The sequence below is a fragment of the Gouania willdenowi genome, chromosome 22 (genome assembly GCF_900634775.1).
Source record: "Gouania willdenowi chromosome 22, fGouWil2.1, whole genome shotgun sequence".
Lineage (NCBI taxonomy): Eukaryota > Metazoa > Chordata > Actinopteri > Blenniiformes > Gobiesocidae > Gouania > Gouania willdenowi.
In genome coordinates, this window is record NC_041065.1 from 11574998 (window position 1) to 11596209 (window position 21212).

The 21212-nt window shown below is 37.1% G+C and overlaps 1 protein-coding gene across 1 annotated transcript; it reads right to left on the reverse strand.

Moving 5' to 3' along the window:
* Positions 1-366: 366 nt before the first annotated feature.
* LOC114456509 (tudor domain-containing protein 6-like) lies at positions 367-15072 on the reverse strand. The gene is made up of 5 exons (XM_028438320.1): positions 14987-15072; positions 6570-6664; positions 800-5139; positions 657-716; positions 367-504 (listed from the first exon to the last, which is right to left on the reverse strand). Exons 3-4 carry the CDS (start codon positions 5112-5114, stop codon positions 688-690), a joined length of 4344 nt encoding a protein of 1447 aa, XP_028294121.1. The 5' UTR covers positions 5115-5139; positions 6570-6664; positions 14987-15072; the 3' UTR covers positions 367-504; positions 657-687.
* Positions 15073-21212: the final 6140 nt, after the last annotated feature.

Here is a 21212-nt window from a genome sequence, read left to right on the forward strand (position 1 = left end):
ATCAATGAGAACAAAATTAAGCAAATTGTTAATGTTTGCACAGAACTGTATATGACAACATTCTTTCTGATCTAATACTCAATGGATTGTTTTTTTTCTTCCCATTAACAAAAATGTGAAATTAAAAAAAATGCTGGCAGTTTGTGCTCCAGTGCGTTTGATAAAAAAAAAAAGAAAAAAAAAAAAACCATTTCCTTTGTGATTATTTCTAGTCTGTGTGCGCTATATATGCAACTATTCACACGTCAATTAGAATGCTCTGTAATTCAACACTACACTTAACACTTGGAACAACACTTTTTATTGGTTTAAAACAAATGTAGTAAAACATCCAACTCCAGAAATACTGTAAAATAAACATCTTTGCTCCATCAGAGAGGCAAGGTTTTCGTTCATCGTTTTGACTGATGCAGGTTTGGTACAAATTCCATTAAAACCTTAATTCCAGTGAGTGAACTTTAACAATTTAGGTCCAAGATGATCCATTCTGTGGGATTCTGATGTCTAAAACCGAAAAGAAAACATTAAAAGTACGGGGAAAACAAAACAAAAATACAAACATCTATAGAGCATTAATAAATATTGCAGAATTAATGTAATTTGCCCGAAAAACAATACATTTGCAATCAGCTTACTTAGTAGTGGCAGTAACTTACCATTCTGCCGATGTTGTTCCACTTTTAGGCTTCAAGCATCACCGGTTTCATCATTCATTGCTGAAAAGTAAAACTTCACAAATTAGCAAAAATAATGAGCATTCATGATTTGAATTTTATACCAAGATGTTTATTCTACTAACCTAATTTCAAACTTTCAGTCAGTACTTTGTTTGGCTCATGACCTTTCCAGTATCTCTGCATTAGTGTGTTCACGAACACTCCTTCACATTCAATTTCAACAGCATACTGAGGAACCCCGACTCCAGGGTGATTTCCAATGCTGTGCACAGTCACTTTTAGAGATTTGTCCACGATTAGGTTGTAGAATTCATCATAAACGTCATCATTCCAGGAGCCTTTAGACTCTTCAAATCTATTTAAATGACACAAAAATGCCTGGGGTGGAATATCCAGGAGACTCTGAGGCAGCATTTTCAGACTCTCAATGTCAACATCGCACTCGTTTCCATAATCAATGAATAAAATATTGAACAAATCTTCAGAACTGCCAATAACTTGGGCTCGGTACCATTTGTTATCACTTGAAAACAGAGCAAGGCAGGGGCTTCCAGTTACTAGAGCTTCAGGAGTCATCTTAACTTTCAGTGTGTTTCCTGCCTCTTGGGCAAGCTCTGAAACTTTGCAAAGTTCATCTGTGTCAGCAAACTGGCACCAGAAAAAATTTGGTTCTGAAATACAAGAGGCATGTACCATATAGGTCTTGATTTTAAAAATTTCAGGCTCTTTGAATTTGGCAGTGGTCAGCCATTCTTTAGAAAAACCAAAGTGCGCCAAGCTGAGCTCAGTCTGACCACATCGAGGCAAGTCGTCCTTCTGAAGGTGCTCTGTTGGATCATTTTCACTTGCTGGTTTCCAGTATTTCAGCATGGCTGTGTTCACAACTGAACCTTCACATTCAATTTCTACCAAGTATTGTGGAACTCTGATCTCAGGATGTTCTTTCACACTCAAGATAAACAGTTTGAATGGTTTATCAATCAAAAGATGGTAAAAGGCATCATACACTTCATCATCCCAGGAGCCTTTTGACTCAACAAATCCATTTAAACAACACAAGAGGGCATGAGGAGTAATAACCAGCAGACTCTCAGGGATGGCTTTTACATTTTTACTGTCCACTTCTGACTCGTTTCCATAGTCAACAAAAAGAACACTGAGTGTCTCAGCACCTTTCTTAATCACCTGAGCTCTGTACCACTGGTTGTCATCAGCAAAAAGAGCAAGGCATGCACACCCAACTTCTAAGAACTCAAAAGCAGCATCTTTTGCTGCTTTCCCTGCCACCTGAGTAAACTCTGACATTGTAATCAACTTTTCGGTATTTGAATTCTGACACCAGAAATATTGCGGACCAGAAATTGTAGAAGCAAATGATTCCTCCATCTTATTTTGAGAAACATTAGGCCATTTGTATAGATTAGGGCCAGTAGAATGAAAATGTTGCTGCTCTTTTAAACCATTATGAAAGGATTGCTGGGAAGCTAGAGATTCCTTGTCCTTGTGTATGACATTTAGCTTGAGTTGCTCAGGTTCGTGATCATTGACATTGTTTTCCATCCTAAAATTCATTATTAGCTCATGACTTGGAAGCATTGCATCACTTTTTTGGACTGGATTACTTTGCATCGTCTTTGGTGCATTGTCTGTTTTGGGAGAGGCTTCCTCTTCTTGCACACTAGGCAACTCAAAGACGGTGGATAGCGGCTCTTCATTCTGCTGTTGTAGGCTAGTCACTGTACGTTTCTTCATTTGTACAACTTTCTGTCTTACAATTTCATTTACATGTCCAGTAGCACTAAAAAGGTCAACGATGAACTTGCCTTTTTCTACAATGGCTACCACTGACATGGTAAACTCTTGCCCAATGGCTTGGTCTGCAAACCATTGGTTTATTTCCTCAGGTACATCTGCTGTCATGTTTGACAAACCAAGTGGAACAGCCAGCACAGGAGTTGATCTGGCAATACTTGCTTGCAAGGGAAAATGGCAGACATCTTTTTTATTTACAATGTGGGTTTCTCCAAAGTCCACAAATTGCACTTTAACCTTTGGGTACAATTCCGTAATTTGACCTCTGTACCATTTATCGTCGGTGTATTTGGCAATGCAGACACTGTTTAGTCCTAGTGGCTGATCTGAGCATTGTGGCTTGCCAAGGTGTTGGCCAAGATCTTCCATCACTCTATCAATCAAACCACAACCTCTGTTCAGATGGCAGTAAAAGTGATTGACAGTCTCAGAAAAGGTCACCCACATCTTTTCTTCCATACCCACTTCAATGTTGTGAGAGGAAAAAATGTAACCATCACATGGAACCTGTGGAGGATCTTGCACATTTCCTTCTGATGAGACAAACTTCTCTGCCAGATGTTTGTCCACATGGTCAGATTTGGTTTTGATATCTACCATGTGAAGCCGTTGACCTTGTTCATCAATCCCTACAGCTTTTACAAAACAATCTAACTCGTTTTCTGAAGATGTGATTGAACACACAAACTTCTGGGAATCAGTTGATGCAGCATCGGGGAAGGCAACGGAAGGATTAGGGGGATTTGTCATGTTGAAAAGGCAACACTGAAAAGCCTGTGGACAAAGTCTTAAAAAAGTTGGATCGATAGGGTGCACATCATGGAGATGGACCTTTTGAGCTTTACCACAATCTATAAACCTCACATCTATTACAGGGCTATGACTGTTTACAATAATTTGTGCTCTGTACCACATGTTATCATCTGGATTGCGAACTACGTAGAATGACTCTGCAAAAGTCTGAGATTGAGCAGAAGCATAATACGTTTGAAGATCTTGTTTGAGGTTTTCAAGCAAGTCATTACTGTTTAACTTTTGACACCAGAACCTTTCTGAACTTTCGATGCAAGAGATTTTTACTGCAACTCGGCTCCCAACAGGAAGACCATCGTCATTACAAGCATTCTGCACCTCTGTTGAAGGATTCCCGTTATGCATCGGAGGGTCAAGACATTCAGTACTTTTCTTCGTGCAGATGTCCAGAGCTAGACTTTTTATCTCATGTTCCATTTTTCTTTCCTCTGGACAGCTACTCACTTTAGTTTGCAAGTCCAGATACGTTTGGTTTTTCAGTGAGTTTAAAAATAAAGATAGAACTGGCTGATTCAGAGCATTGGCTGATTTAGAGTTAAGGTGTGTAGTGAGGTCCCTTTTCTTCATTAAACATTCATTGATACATGAACCATTAGGTGCATAGAGCATGACATCATAGCCATCTTGAAGAACACTTTGTTGGTCAAACCTTGCCACAACTTTCTGGTTCAGAAGCAGTGATTTCAAGATAGCCCTGTCATCTGCGGTGCATTCCTTGGAGAGACCAGTTACTCCGGCAAGAGAGCAAAGATATGTGAAAACAGGCATTCTTAGAAATTTTCCATAGAGAGGCCTGATGTCTAAAACGGGAACAATCTCCATTTTTCCATTATCCACATGTAGCACTTTAACAGCACTACTACTGGCAGAAATGTCCTGTTTAAGTAATGAACGGTGCCATTTGCCATCAGACCCTTTTGTAGCACATGGAACACCAACGGTCTTTGGTATTTCCTCATTACAATGAGTACTACCTTCATATTCTTGGAAAATCCTTTTAGAAAGAATTTTGCCTTCTTTTGAAAAAATTTGGAGCTTGCAAAATACATCCAGTTCATCTGTTATTTCAGTCACAATCACAACTTCATAAGTGCCAGTTGACAGTTGTGGAGAGAAGTACTCATCTTGTTTGTCAAGCTGCTTGCAACCATTCAAATTCTCTTCCTGGGGAAGACTCTGGGACTGAGAAGACTCTGCTTTAGTTAAATGTTGCCATTTCAAAGCAAGACATTTAAACTCTTCCTCCTTCAGAATTGTCTTTGTAACTCCAAGTTTGCACATGTGCATAGAGACAACTGGGATGTCAAGTAAAGTTATCCTGTCGGGCAATAGCACATGCTGAACATGGCCAGTGAACTTCATCCCAGCCAAAGACAGCAAAAACTTTGTGGCTTTTTGAGGCCAGTTGCTCTCTACAAAGAACACATTTGCAAGAACACAAGATTCAACTTCAGGAGGAAGGACAAAACTGTCTGGATGAGCCCATGCTAAATCTTGACATGTTGCATTATGAGCCTTTCCTTGGTCAATTAGAAAAACACCATAAATTTCGTCTTGAAGTGATTTAATTCGGGCCCTGTGCCAAGTGTCACTAATTAGAACAAGACAGAGATCTTCTGGTTTTCCCTCAGAACTCTGGAACTTTCTCCCAGGAATCTGAATTTCTTCTTTCATCTGGTCATAACTTTGTTTTCTTCCATCATCCATTTGAACCCATAGTTCTAAAAGACCACAAGAGGGGCTTAGGTTTGCTCTTGAGATGATGACAGTAACTTGTGATCCTGGGGTCGGAAGTCCAGGAATTGAACACATCCTGATTCTCAAAGGTGAATCATTCCTGAAAGTTAAATACAATACATCCATGTTAGTAAAAAAAAAAAAAATGAGACTACATAACTGAAGCAGAAAAATAAAGACCCAGGATTCTCCAAATTTTACAGTGTATAGATAAATCTTCTATTTGTTTATGGTAAAGTCGTAGGATGTAGGTCAGGCCTATTCTTCTGGTGGGCCATGTCGGTTAACTTTGACAGGTCTGGATAACTATAAAAACAGCTGAAAAGCCAGTCCTCAACACAGAATATTTTGCAAACTACTTGCTGATATGTTCGCTGGGCACTTTCACTAACTTTTACAGACCAGTGTGAAATGACCGAGTCTGTGAGCTGAGGGACGAAGCATAAGGCGGCTGGCACATATCTCATTCTTGAGATGTGTGTGTGTGAGATATGCTTTTTAATTAATATCCATAACTTTACTTAAACTGAGACCTGAGAGAAGGATGTCGAAAGGCTATAATTGTAGGGCTGGGTATCGATTTGAATTTCCCAAATCAATTGGATTCATAAGGGCCCGATTCAACTCACTTTTGATTCAGTTAATATCTCACAGTACCAATTTTACTTGGATATGGAAGACATTCTCATTAGAACTAAAGATGCAAATAATAGAAACTAAAGCTTTATCTTGGTGCATTAGTAAAAATATGAATATTTACATTAATAAATTAACCTCATGCTACATTAATCGTGTACGTTTTATTTAACATGACCTGAGCAGAACATAACAGCAATGACTTAAATCAATTCAAAGCACAGGCTCTATAATTAAGTGGCAACAGACACATTGTAAACTCAAGACATTCTCATTCCTTTGAGTCTCACAACGGTGTTATGCTAATATTCCAGTGGCTGCACATTACAACAAGTCTAACTCTATAATAAGAAACACAATCATAAAAATAAATAATTGTAAACAAAAGCAAACATCCAGAAATTAAAACAATTTTGAATTGTCTTAAAGTGCAAAAAGTCAGGTCTTTGGTAAATGTAAGAAAATACTTTTAAATTTCTGTGAACAGTAAACTTCAAGAAAACTTAATTTTCCATTTTTTTTGCTCATTCTCATCACTAAGAAAGAGCCCGTCGGAAGTATGTATTCATATAGTGGAAGCTTAAGTACAGTTGTTAATTATGGCCATGAGTACGTGTTTGAAGGTTGGATGTGTGATTTCCCTGGTTTAATTCTATGGGACATGCACATGATAAATGTGTTTGTTTTAGTCATTTTTATATTTTTTTTCATTTGGTGTATTTTTCTGTAATGTGTTTTTTGGAGTCATTGTGTACTTTTGTAGCCTTTTTGTATATTTTTGCCCATTGCTGTTGTCAATTTGTTTACTTTTTGAATAAATAATGTTTAGTGTTTTGTTTTATTTTACTCATTTAGTATTTTTTTATTCTAAATACTCTGTGTGTGTGTGGCTACCTCCATCTCCTCCCTCCGTGGGTTGTCTCTCACATGCACGCAGCCGTGCAAATGCACATCATCCGTCACAGATTGTTGAGAGATAAAAAAGAGACCTGGAAGTACCACAAAAAACAAATGTTTTCCAACACCAAAGTCACAACTCTCTAAACGGCTCTGTGTGCATTCAGCATGTACATCCTGGCACTCTCACGCTCATAAGCCGTGTGTGTGTGTTTACATTATAGCTGCTAGCATCTTAACATAGAATAATTTAAAAAGAAACACTTGCTCTTGAGCAGAACAAATGATAAAAATAATGGAGCTGTGTTGTGGACCCATCCGCTCACAAAACAGTTACATTCCTCAGCCGCCGCCCACACTCATGGAGACAGAGGAGGAAGTGGAGTCCGTGACCCGTGATATAAAGGAAGTTTGGAATCACGGGAATAATTTTAAATAACCATGAAATATCAACTTAAATAACTTTTAGCAGTACAAAAACATGGTCATCATTTGCTGCTGGAGCAAAGGAACAACTATAATTTCCCATGGCCGTGGAGGCATCCGGTTTACGTGCAGCTTTCTCTGTCAATGTGCATCTTGTTTACATGTGTTCTGAGTGTTGATTGGTTGGAAGGCTGGGGAACGGGCGAACATAACCGGGGAAAGACTGTGTTTTAACACATTCCGTTCCCACAGGGAAGTGTGAATAAATGACGGTGTCGTGAGGCGCCGCGCTACTACTCTACAGGCAGCAAGACGTATTAAAAGGTTCGATTCAAGGGTTTTATGAATCGATAGCGGGCTATATAAGGAGAATCGATTCAAACCGATTGATCGATTTTTTAAACCCGGTCTTATCTAAAAGCATTGCAAATATAATATCCATTTATCCATTTTATGATCCGCTTGCTACTTTTCTTTTTTAGGGGTCACAGGAGTAGGATTGGGCATCGTTTGGATTTCACCGATTCTGATTCTCAATTTCGATTCCTGTTCTAAACGATTCTTGATTCCGATTCTTTGAGTTGTGCAGGTCAACAGGTCACAGATTTAACAGGAGAATTTTTTAATTTGAAGGAGCCTTTACATTTTTATTAATTCACTTAGTTGATAGTTTAATTTGGTTACTGTACTGTAATTAGGGTATTCAATTACAAAGGTCCCCAACTGTAACTGTAATAGTGAAACTTGCTGAAATAAAACTACAAACAAGTTGACAGCAGTCTAAAAAACAAAGAGCGACAGCCCAGGTAGATGTGAAACAAAACGAACTCAAACAAACCCTGGAGCAGTTATGTGACAAATCAATCAGCAGTTCTAGTTGAGAAAGATTATTATTATTCTGGATACAGTGGAAACAGAAACTATAAAAAATAGTTATTTTGTGATCCTGTTTATACTGTAGGGAAGGTATTATATACATAAATGTAATTGGAGTCTAAAGCCACAAAAAAAAAAAAAACATCACTTAGACTAATATAAGATCTCTACAGTTATTTGGGTCATTCTGCGCTTTAGCGTTTTACGGCGATGACGCGCTGGTGACGACTTATTCCAAGATGGCAACGGCCCGGACTACAGCCGACACTATTTAATAAAAGCCTTAAAAGACAATGAAATAATGAAGAGTGGATGGACAGACATAAACATGCAGACTTTCACACGGACTTATTAAATACACAGACCTCGGTAAACAGAACAGGCTACACCGGACGGCTGGCACTAGGACCCGGAGGCGGAGTAAATGCGTCCCCGTACTGCATTCACAGGCTGTAATATTACCAAGTTGATCATTTTACCTGTTGTTAGAGCTACTATCTTTACCAGGGAGCAACGTTTTTTATTCCTGGTGAGTGTTTTACTGGGCTTTTTACCGGTGATTAGTTCCCATCTCTCTTCCACTCCGCGGTCCAAACTGAAATCGTGTGTTATTGCCGAGCCGCTGATTCAAAACTACAATCAAAATAAAGGTGAAAACAGTTCTCATGTGTGGTCTTCTGTGTTATAGTCATAAACATGCGGACTTTCACACGGACAAACACAAACGGACCTCGGTAAACGGAACAGGCTTCATCGATTGGCAGGCACTAGGACCCGGAGGCGGAGTAAATGCGTCCCCGTACGGTATTACCAGGGAGCAAATATTTAATCCTGGTAATTGTTTTCCGGAGTTTTACTGGGCTTTTTACCGGTGATTGGTTCATATCTCCCTGCCGCTCCGCGGTCCTAACTGAAATCGTAGCCCCACACACACGCACAACGGTTCTGGAAACGGACGTTAGGAACCGATTCCTTTTTGGAACCGGTTCTCGGTGCCCAACCCTACACAGGAGTCAGCTGGTGCCCGATTATAATATATTTTAGTGATGCACCGAAATTTCGGCTACCAAAAATGACCCATAAGTGCATTTTTGGCCGAAACGCTTAATCACCGAAACAGTATGTTTTTATACATATATTCTTTGAAGCATTATTATTAATTTAGACAATTGCAATGCTTAGTAACAGTCAGCCATAAATGCAATGGTACTAATAATTTATTATGGCGTTTTTGTTTTCAACATTGTTTCTCATTTTTGGTTTTGGCCAAGAATTTTCATTTTGGCACATCCCCAATATATTTTATATAAATGATATAATTGCTAGGGATGCACCGAATATTGCAAAAAAATGCCACATTCGGCCTTCAGTCTAGCGAGTTAAAAGCAAGGCCAAATAGTAGCGTGTGACGCAATCAAACAACGTGCAGGACATCGATGTACTGGAGGCCATCAACAAGTCACTAAGCCCTCTCGTTGAATTTACCGATGCACTTTCTGGTGAGCAATATGTGAGTGTGTCTTTTGTCAAGCCAACTCTCCACCTTTTCAACACATCCATATTGGCTGTGTAGGACGACACAGACCTTGCAAAGTGTATCAAGAAGAAGATCGTGGGCTATCTTAATGAGAAATTTAATGATTCACCAACACAAGAGCTGTTGGACATGGCTTCAGCCCTGGACCCAAGGTTCAAGCTCACATATGTGAGTGAAGACAAGCGTGGGTCAATTGAAGAAAGACTCATCTGAGATGAAGGCTGCCATGGTAATTATAATAACAACAATGCTATGGTACTAAGTAAATACAACAGTAAATACAATGTAATTTAATGTAAACAAAAGTTGTTTAAGTTATATTTTATTATTTCTAGTTGTGAATACCCATAACCATTTAGTCATATTAAACATGTTAATCATTTCTCTTCACAATATTCTCCTCCTCCTTTTCCCAGGAGAAGGCCCCTGAGAGAGCAGTAACTCCTGCTGATGACACTGATGCCGCAGCTGCTGGTGGTGCATGAAAGAAGAAAGCCTTGGGCAGCTTCTTCAAGTCGGTCATTGAAGGCACAGCTCCAAGATCCGCTGCTTTGCAACCGAACCAGGACCAAGACAAGACCATAACTTTTGAGCTACAGTCTACCTTCAGGCAGGGACACTGGACACTGAGGCAGACCCACTGGAGTGGTGGAAGGTATCCCAGAAGTTCTACCCACGGCTCTCCAACCTGGCAAGGAAATATCTTTGTATTCCAGCCACATGTGCCTCATCAGAGAGGGTTTTCAGTACAGGTGGTAATGTCGTCACCTGCCTGCGTTCATCCCTGAAACCAGACCAGTTAACAGACTGGTGTTCCTGGCTTAAAACCTTTAAGAGGTTGTAGGTGTCAGATTGCAGTGAGCCTGGATGAGGGAGTATGGGACTAGGTGTTAACTACTTTTGTTTTGTTTTTAAAAAGAGTTTAAAAATAAGTTTTGGCAGCTGATTTTTTTTGTCAGTGCGAGTCAGTCCGTTTATTCTTGTTAAGACTAATTTTGGCCAAAAGGGTGTGTCTCTACCTCAAATATAGTTTTGTACTTTAACTGTTACATCATTAATATACTGATTATTATTACAGTGTTTTTGCAGTACTAGGTAAGGTTGTTGTCACAAGTGCATTACACCATAGTTGGAGTTGGAATTTTTTTAGTAATTTTGTTTCAGTGTATAATACTTTAAGTCTGGGATAGCATTTATTTTTTATTTTTGCACATTATTTAATTCATTTTATTAATATATTTTTATCTTATTCATTTTTCTTGTTTTTCACTTCAAACTTATGGTGTTAAAAGAAATACCAGAGTTAAAAGTTCAATAAATGCTTTTTCTCAAATCAATGAATAATCGTCTTTAATAATCGTGATTACAACATCAATCAAAATAATCGTGATTATGATTTGTAAACCCATGTAAATCTGCGATGGTAAAACAGGGGACGGGACCCGGATAAGCAAACTGCTTCTCTCGTCTCCTTTTTCGGCATGTACAAAAAATGAAAAAAAAAAAAAAAAAAAAAAAGTGAATGTAACCATGTCGGAAATAAACTGAATAAATAAATAAATAAATAAAATAAATAAATTTTTGTCATAATCGAGCAGCCCTACTGTGAGCTACGAATCCGTAAACATCTCCATCGCATTACACCGGGTGTCGCTGCATAGGCTGGTGTAGCATTAGCACGGAGTGCTAACAGCTGATGTGTATAAACAATGGGTCCGTGGCTCCAAGCAGTGACTCCCAACACGATCGGCTGCAGAAAAACTAGTGCAGTTTGCATTTACATATATGGCAATAAAGTATAATCTATATTAAATCGCAGTGTTGTTTTAGCTGTTGGATAGTTGGAGAGGGAGGAGTTCACATTCTAGGTATTTATCACGATAACGATAAATCAAAAATTATAAATGAATAAAATAATTCCCAACTTTGTGTAAACAGGTTCCTTACAAACACAAATAAATATGAATACATCAATACAAGACACATTTAAAAAGGCTAAAATAGCTGCTGACTCAGAGCTCATGAGCTGATATTTTATGGAATATATCAGTGCATGTGGATCACTTTATTAGTGTTATAGTAATTAATTCATTCATTTCCTCACTTAAAATGAAATTCTCTAAAAAAATATAAAATGAAAAAAGCACATGAAAAGCAAAAATAACTTCAGTGTTTTTACTGTTGCTGAATCTTGTTTCATTTATCTTATGAGTTACATAAAGTTATGGTTGATAAATAACTGATTTCCTAAATTTAAACCAGATCAAGCTGATTTAATCAAGTATATTTAGGTGTAATAATCTCAATAGTTACATTAGTTTAATGGGACCAGCTTTGTCTGTGAACACGTGAAATATAATATAAAATATTGCGTTTCACAAGCTGGGACGAATGAATAGTGACGTTATTATTATGCTAACATTAATTTCACAAAATGTGTGACATGTTAGTTTTTATCCTTCCATACAAGTGTTAAATCTGACCATAAACAAATCTGTGGCTTTATGACAGTAAGACAAGTACTTTTTACTTGGTCTATTATTTATATGGAGTAGTTAGCATTAGCCATTAGCCCAGTCTCTGTGTCGGTGTGTTAGCTTAGCAAAGTTAGCTTTAGTTGAGTTTCCAGTTCATAATTGTTGCTACAGGTTCATGTAGCAACGATTATTCTTACCGGTGAGAATGTTTTTGACAATAAATCATAAACGATAAAATATCGCACATTCCTACTAATCACTGGTAAAAGTCTGGAAAACAGTCACCAGGAATAAAAAAGTTGCTCCCTGGTAAAGATAGTAGCAACTGGTAAAATGATAAACTGGTGATATTATAGCCTGTGAATGCAATACTGGGATGCATGTACTCCGCCTCTTAGTGCTAGATGCCTGCTGAAGCCTGTTCCGTTTACAGAGGTCCGTGTGAAAGTCCGCATGTTTATGTCTCCGTCCATCCACTCTTCATTATATCCATGTCTTTTAAGGCTCTCATTAAATAGTGTCAGCTGTAGTCCGGGCCGCTGCTATCTTGGATTATGTCGTCACCAGCGTGTATTCGCCACAAGTCGCGCACCCAAATAAGTGTAAAGAGGTCTTATATTAATCTATTTTCTTTGGTGGCTTTGGACTCCAATTACATTTATGTATTTAATATCTTCCCTACAATATAAACAGGTTCAAAATATAACAATTTTCTATAGTTTCTGTTTCCACTGTATCCAGAATAATAATAATCTTTCTCAACAAGAACTGTTGATTGATTGTCACATGACTGTTCCAGGGTTTCAGTTTGTTTTATTTAGTTTCACATCTACCTGTAGCTCTTTATTTTTTAGACTGCTGACAACTTTTTTGTAGTTTTATTTCAGCAAGTTTCACTTTTACAGTTACAGTTGGGGACCTATGTAATTGAATATCCTAATTACATTACAGCATCCAAATTAAACTATCTACTAAGTGAATTAATAAAAATGGCCAGTGTAAAGGCTTTTTCAAATTAAAAAATTATCCTGTGAAATCTGTGACCTGTTGACCTGCACAACTCAAAGAATCGGAATCATTTAGAACATGAATCGAAATTGAGAATCGGAATCGTTAAAATCCAAACGATGCCCAACCATAGTAACTGTGCATGCATCCAGGCGAGAGAACTTTAGCTTGTTTGTTTTGAAGCGAGTTTCTGTCGAAGCGGAGCCGTCTTCATGGGTTTCGTTCTGCCGGCAAAAACACACAAACAGCCAATAAGCTAACAGACGGGTGGACCCAGCGTGCGGAAACAGCCCATCATATCTCCGGACGTCACCAGTAACAGGCAAACAGCTGATCATTCAGCAACTGTGGAGTTCGGTTGCCATGTTGGTATGTTTTCAAGTGAGTAGCGTGCAGTGAGCTTAGACTGTGGTGAGAAGCCGGGAGAAGAGTAGAGGCCAACGCTATGTAGTAGAAACTGGCACCGGTAGTATCGTAAATAAAATTAAATATTTCTCATAATAGATAGTCATTATGATGACCACATTTTGAGATTTTAAAATACTCTGATAGCAAAACAATTGAAGCATTTCATTAAAAAAAATAACTTCAGATCTGAAATCAACACAAGGATTAGGTCTTATCAAGTGTTGATATCTATATAACTATGCAAAGGCAAGTACAAATGTTTTACAGAAAATAAGGATTTGTGTGTGTGTGGTTGGCTTTCAGATGGTTACTGAGGTTCACAATCATGACTCTTCACACGAACAAAGAGAATTACGCTCCATGACTCTTAGTTCATAAATGACAAACAACCTTTTTCGAACAATCTGTCGAAGCAAATTTGAGCATCCTGCCTTTACAGTGAAGAAAAAAGACTTTGTTTTTTGTTTCATATCACCAGCTGCTGCGCTAAAAGACAGCGCTCTGTTTCCAAATCTTTGCTTCTGATTGGTCAATCCCACACGCGGGGAGGGGAGGGGCCATTTTTATGAGCACAATCAGTTTTGCTCCAGACGTCTTGCAAAATGTGTTGCAAAACTCAAGCAGAGCAGATTCACACGAGAAAAGTAGTTCATGTTTCTGTAGCGGCAGACTGGAGAAGTTATAGCCAAAGAGTTGTGGTTGTAAATGATCATTTACACAAATAATTTAAAAACATGTGAATAAATGTTGGATTACAAGTCGCCAGCTGTAACTTTATGTGTAAATATCAGTCTAAAATTATTTTCCCCATCATTTGTGACATTAAGTTTATTTCACGCGTGTGAATTTTTTATACACTACCTTCATAAAGCACCCCTGGTTGGCAAACATGGATTCAAAAGGACCAACACAAAACATGTGCCTAAACCAGTGGTTCCAAATCTTTTTTGGATCGTGACCCCAATTTCATATCCCAATATTCTGGCAACCCCAAAGACTTTTCTAGAATTTGTTTTTAATCATGTCTGTTGTACTGTGTAACAGTAATACAGAGTATTAGTGCACCAGATCAGATATTTACAGTTTAAGATTGTTTGTTGCATTTTACTTTGAAAATGACTAATATATATATATAAATGTATTTTTGATCAGTAATTATTGATAACACATTCCAGGCAACCCCACATGGGGTCAAGACCCAAAGGAATAATACTTATTAAACACCATTACAAACTTCATCTCTCTCACTATATATATATATATATATATATATATATATATATATATATATATATATATATATATATATATATATATATATATATATATATATATATGTCTATTTTTTAATGTTAGTCCTAATTATTTAGTGTTAAGGAGATAATATGCTAATTTAAAGCCTCACAAAATATTGGTGCCTGGATTTTTGATGGTAAAAATCCCACTTCAATAACATTATCCGCATGGTTTTACTCGGTTTTTTTTTTGCAGAAAAATAAAAAAAATGTACGGCTTCTCTGGTGAGGTTGGAGAGTAAACCACGTGATGACCGATACAAATATCAAATTAATAAATGTCATTGTAACTTACAGATGCTGAAACGCTAAAGACTAACACAGCATTGCACACAGAGTTTAAAACTTTTAAATGTGACACATAAAGCTAAAATACTTCTTTCTTACCGTGTAAAGTAGAAGTAGAACTGATTCAGCGTCGTGTGTAATTGGACACAGCTGCAGGTGTTCAAATGCCGGAAGAGGAAGGCGGGCTTTCAGCAGCCGTTTATAAATCAGAATTTAAAATAATTTATTTGGGGATTAATAACATCTCCAGACTAAACCCACAGCAAAGTGAGCAGACGAGAATTGTGCCATTTTTAGAAATATTATTTTATTTTATTTTACAAAATTTAAAACGCTTGACGTACTTCCGGGCTTTAATCGGGGACGCCATCGACGACAGTAGATTTGTGCATTTATTATACAGTTAAAAAAAAAAAAAAAGTTTGATAAAAATAAAAATGATTTCAATGAAAAACCCTTGTCAGTCAAAAAATAATCTTAAATCAAAAAAACTTAAATCTTAAACAACTGTATTTTTCACAACCTGTTACTAATCGTGGCTACTCTGTATTTGTATTACAGAATAACAAACAAGATCAAAACCTAATTCTAGAAAAAATCTTGATATCAAAATGGGGTCACAATCCAAAAAAGGTTGGGAACATCTAATACATAGGCATATGTAAATCAATTTAATTATTTTTTTTTATTTTTAAGTAATTCTCACAGTGTCACCAGAGCCATCCAGTTTAGTTATTTAAATGTTAATTATTAATTAATTGTTATTATTTTTTAATAAATTGCTCACTCTTTTGGTCACTTTAACCTGTATCTTATATTAATATTTTGATGACTGACTTGCATCCCCATTAGTGAATACATTTGGTTTCATTAGAGATGCTTGGTTAAGGCACACAGTTGTAACATAGGTAGTAGTCACACATTTTGTGTTGAAATGTTTGTTCGGATCACTGTAAAAAGAATGAATTGATAGTTTGATTATTTGTTTTAATCATAATATAATTATAATTTATTTTTCAATGTTTGATAGCCTACAGTACCTATACGTGTCAGCAGTTTGTGCTTTTCATAGCCCAAATGACTAAACATCACTATTTCCTGGTACGGCAGAGATGCTGCACAAGTGTCACTCCACTGTAAGGCAGGAGGAGGAGCCAGGAGGATGCCACACCCCCTCCCGAAGGCACGTTGCTGCTCTGCCTTTGGCCCCATAGCCTGTGTTTATATGTTTGCACATGCGCAGTCAGTTCCCCAATATGAAAACCATTTACGTAAAAAGGCATCTCTCTATGCTGCCTCTGGACGTAACTGTGCTATGCTAAATGCTATACGTAAGTTCACAGTGCATTAGTGAATTGATACAGCGTGGCTGATGCTACGTTCTCTAGCTAGAAGCGGAATAACACTGCAGGCAGGATGACAGCGCTAGAGACAATAAAGAAACTTTCTTTTGAGGAAAAACAACAGCTTTTAAAAGGTGGGAGACCAACACCTGTGCTACCAGACCTTCAGCAAAGGTAAGGTCAGAACATTGTTGGTACTTTCTACAGTGAATGATACAAAAGGAAGGATTGGCTTTGTGGATGCGTCCCACTGAGGCTGTTCTGAGTTGTTGTTGTCGTTTTCTCCGTGTTTTTGTGTTTTCAACTCAAACAACGGATGCGCTGCCATGTCATGAGATATATCTTGTTGGGAGAGTATGGAGGCTGCTATTGAATAGTTGTTTATGTTTCTTTATTGGTGTTTTACGATCTTGATTTTGTTAGATTAACACTTGCCAGCAGAAACATTATGGAATTGTCATCCGTGTCGACATTGGTGGTCTCGCTTTACATCGCCCTGCCTAACCAACCCTATTGTTCACGTCACGTCACTGGCAGTTACGTCGTGAAGGAAAACCGAGACGCCATTTAACTAGATATTTGAGTTGAAATACTGTATATCTTGGTTTTGTACTAACCTCTATGAACTGAACAAGCCATTGGTAGAATTCCCAGTGGGAAAGATACTTATGTTCTTGGCATAGCTGGGCTGCGTAAGTCATCAGAGCAATATGCTAAATCGGTGGGGCTTGTTACCAGGGTTCCTCCCACCATACCCTACTGCACAGACTCTGGCTCCAAATGACGTCAAATTTGCAAGATGGAAGTTCCCCTATGCGCCGTATTTTGGCTTCAAGAACGTTGAGTGGGAACAGCTACAGTGCACGCCCACTGTTTGTAACGTGGGAGTCTGGATGCGCATTTGGTGTGGGAATGTTCGTTAGGATGACCCGAGTCTGTAATACTGGATGTGCAGACATAACAAGGTTTTGAATGTTTTTAGTTTTTTTGTTGGTAAGAAAATCAAATGCTGTTTAAAATCTTGTGTTTTTGTGCTTTATCATCAAATAGGGAAACATGACACAATCTAACCTGACAAATATCTGGACAGCCTTAAACTCAAAAGTGCTTCACTCCTTAAACATATACAAATCTATTTTTAAACCCCACAGCCATTAAAACCTATAGCGCTAAGTAAACCAACTGCTCTCTATTCCCATCATGGTGCTTAAAGCAGGACTCATCTACTAATAAAACAGTCTCTAACACTCATTGAGTCATTGAGGTAAAGATATTGTTAAAAGGTGCTCTCACTCAGTTTCATCCCATAACCAGACAATGATTATGTAAGTGGAGAAGTGACTTCATTTGATCCCATAGCAGAAATGATGGATAAAGAAAGAAACAAATCAATAAGGGACTCATCAACACATGGAGGATGAAGAGAAGATTCTTAGCAAAGCTCAAAAGACAAACAATGACAGTTTAGAAAACTTTTAGATGTGTGTATTTTAAGATGGACCACTCAGCAAACATGTTGTGTCTTGATGGTTAAGTGTCTCGGTTTCTTCCTTCTGTTTAAAATGCAATTACTTTTAATGATTCACTGTATATTGACTGGTGATGTGATACAAGGTGTATAAAATGAAGATATACAGTAGGTGATTGCTCTTTACTAGACATGGGAAACTGGCGGCCCGGGGGCCACATGTGGTCCTTAGTGTAATTCTGTGCAGCCCCAAAACTAAATGTAAAAAGTGACTCTAAACTATAAAACTACAGCTAAATGTAAAATGATTCCTAAAACATATAGACATATGACAACAAAAATACAAAATGACAGAAAAATATACAAAATGACAGAAAAATATACAAAACGACAACAAAATATGGCAATAAAAACGCACAAACTGACTCGAAAATCACAACCAAAATGAGAAAAAAAACATGCAAATTTCCTCAAAAAACACACCACAAAAAAGAGACAACACACACACACACAATAAGAGAAAAATATGCAAAATGACAACAAAAAGAAATAATGACAGAACAATATGTCAAAGGACATAAAAGATATGCAAAATGACCACTGACATCTCCCTAGAAAAGCAAGAAAGGTCTGGTTGCGTACACATAATGTATTTATAATAAAAATATACTAACTGAGTAAAATAAAACGAAAAAATTAATAATATTTATACAAAAACTACACAAAACAACAACAAAAATGCACAAAAATATACAAAAAGGTTCCAAAAATATACAAAAAGGTTCCAAAAACACACAAAATAACTCCAAAAAAACATATAATAGAGAAAAATACACCAAACGACAACAAAAATATGAAAATGACTCAAAATACACAAAACTACATATTTATACAAAAAAATACACAATATGACAACAGAAATGCACAAAACTACACCAAAAAAGATAAAAAAAAATACACAAAATGACTCCAGAATCACACTACAATGGCAACAAAAAACAATAACTATACAAAAAATACACAAAAAGACAACAGAAAGACACAAAAATACACATAATGACTCCAAAAAACATACATTACAGAAAAAAAAAAAAATATATATATGAAAATTAGTAGAAAAAACAACTTAGACATTTATCATGCGCACGTCCCATTGAATTAAACCAGGGAAATCACACAAGCTATTTTACTTTGCACCCACAAATAAACCCCTTTATAACACTACAGAGTACAGAGTATGTACACCTCTTTGTACATCCAACCATCAAACACATACTCATTTGACCATAATTAACAACTTTACTTAAGCTCCCACTATACATACTTCCTACGCCACTGTACTAATGATTATAATGATTTTATACTCAGAGCCTTAAAATCACCAAGAGTCCGAAAAAGTCTTAAAAACATTGAGCCCTTATACTATGTGTCAAAAATAATATGGATAAATTGGTGACGTCGTTTTTATTATTTGATTTCCTTTACCAGAAAGTTGAAAAGGTGTAGCTAATGTAGCAGACGTTAAGTGTGTATATTCTGTTTAAGATTTCTCTCAAACTGAAAATGATATCTGATGTCATTATAGCTTCAAATCATTTTCCTGTTGTTTCACCTTTATATTAAGTTTGTGGTTCAGAGGTTTCATCCAATGGGATGTACTCAGCCATGGAATGTGTGTACATCTTAAACAGAGCTGACTTATGGACGTCTTGAAATCATATTCTGTCCTCATTTTGCACACAGATAAAAGAGGGCGAGCGAGAGAGAGAGAGAGAGAGAGAGAGAATTAGGCTACGCCAGTCACTTCCATCTAACCTAATTCTCACAAGAGAGACACATCCAGAAGGGTAAGGATGGAAGATCACACAATGACAAAAATAGTCTAGGAATGTAGTTTGTGTGTGTGTGGTTTGTTTTTTATATTGTAGCTAATATCTTCAGACAAATAGTCTAGTTTTCATATGTGGTTAAATGTTTACATTGAAAAACAACAATTTTATTTTTTTCTCCTTTAAATAAGTGACCTCTCTCTGCTTAAATATAGGGGTTTGATAGCAAAGAAGAGCACAACAATAACAGTAAGAAAAATGAATCTTTTGGACAAGACACCAGTAAATGCTTTGGTATTTATCTCATAGTCCACCATTAGATTCCATAAAGTATTTACCCTTAAAGTATTTAACCAAGAAGACTAATTCTGATGAATTAAACTCCACTTACACACAGAAATCTACCAATTTAAGTCATTTCACACAATTTTTGCTGCTTTTTTGTAATCTTAATGATCAGCAATCAGTGAACCACTATATCACATGTATATCTCAAATGGGATAAAATGCATTTTTAAAATCACTTTTGTTACTATAATACCAGAATTATTATGTCAGCTGCGTGAGTTTTAAACCTATTCAATGTCCACATTGACAACAAAGTAGCGTGTGCTATCGTGTTTATTTTGTGCTCAGTGATTGGAATAGTTTTACTTTAATGTAACTGTCAGATTTGCTTCACACGTTTGATTTTTACTGTAGAAACAATGTTACGTCTTTATATTGACTTCCTCTCATTAGAAAATGAAAACCATGCTTGCCGTGAAATTGAATAGAAATCACTTTTATGTGAATCACAGGTTTCGTACACACAGGGCAGTCCTTCCATACACCTTAAGCTCTCCATTCGTACACAGTGACAGACCATGAACACAGTCTTTTTTTTTTTAGCACCATCTCCACCACACCAGCCCCAGATCTTTTCAAAAAGCCTGTTGATGGTTTATTTGATTTAATCACTACAGAATCAAGTTTTGGGTGCAACACATGCCACAAGTATAAAAGAATACAGTCACTAGTAATGTGATTCTTCATATTTGATATAAACATGTACTTGACGGAGAATCTGACATGGTGATTGAAGTTCATAAATAATATTAACATTGATAATGTGACGGTTGGTTTCAGTGATGTTACAGACAGAATGATGAAAAGCTTCTGCAGCTTCCACTATATACAGTAAGTGGACCACAAGCAGACCCTCGGTCCATGCTTGCATAGCCAAGAATTGTGGATGCGAAGCTGTTGAAAGAGAATTCCTGCAATCAGCTCAACAAATACCAACCACTCAAAACTCCAAACCAGGGGTGAACTGGCCATCTGGTATACCGGACATCATCCTGATAGGCCGTCGACCCGAAGTGGGCCGGTCCAGTCAGCTACGTTTTTATGAGCGATTGGAGGCAGACATGGTAACAGGAGGCCAAAAATGGTCCAAAAGTGGCAAAAAGGTGGCAAGAAAAGAGTGTTAAGTGACTAAAATGGCCAAAAGCAGTCAATGGGCAAATAAAGAGGAACCAGGTTAAATGGGCAAAATGTGGCAGTCAATAGTGAAAAAGGGCAAAAATGTGGAACAAAAAGAGGCTAAATGTAGGGTAAAAAAGAAAGAAGTGGTATTTGTTGGGCAAAAGTTAGCTTATTTGAATGAAAAATGGCCAAAATAAATTAAAGAAAGGACAAAAATT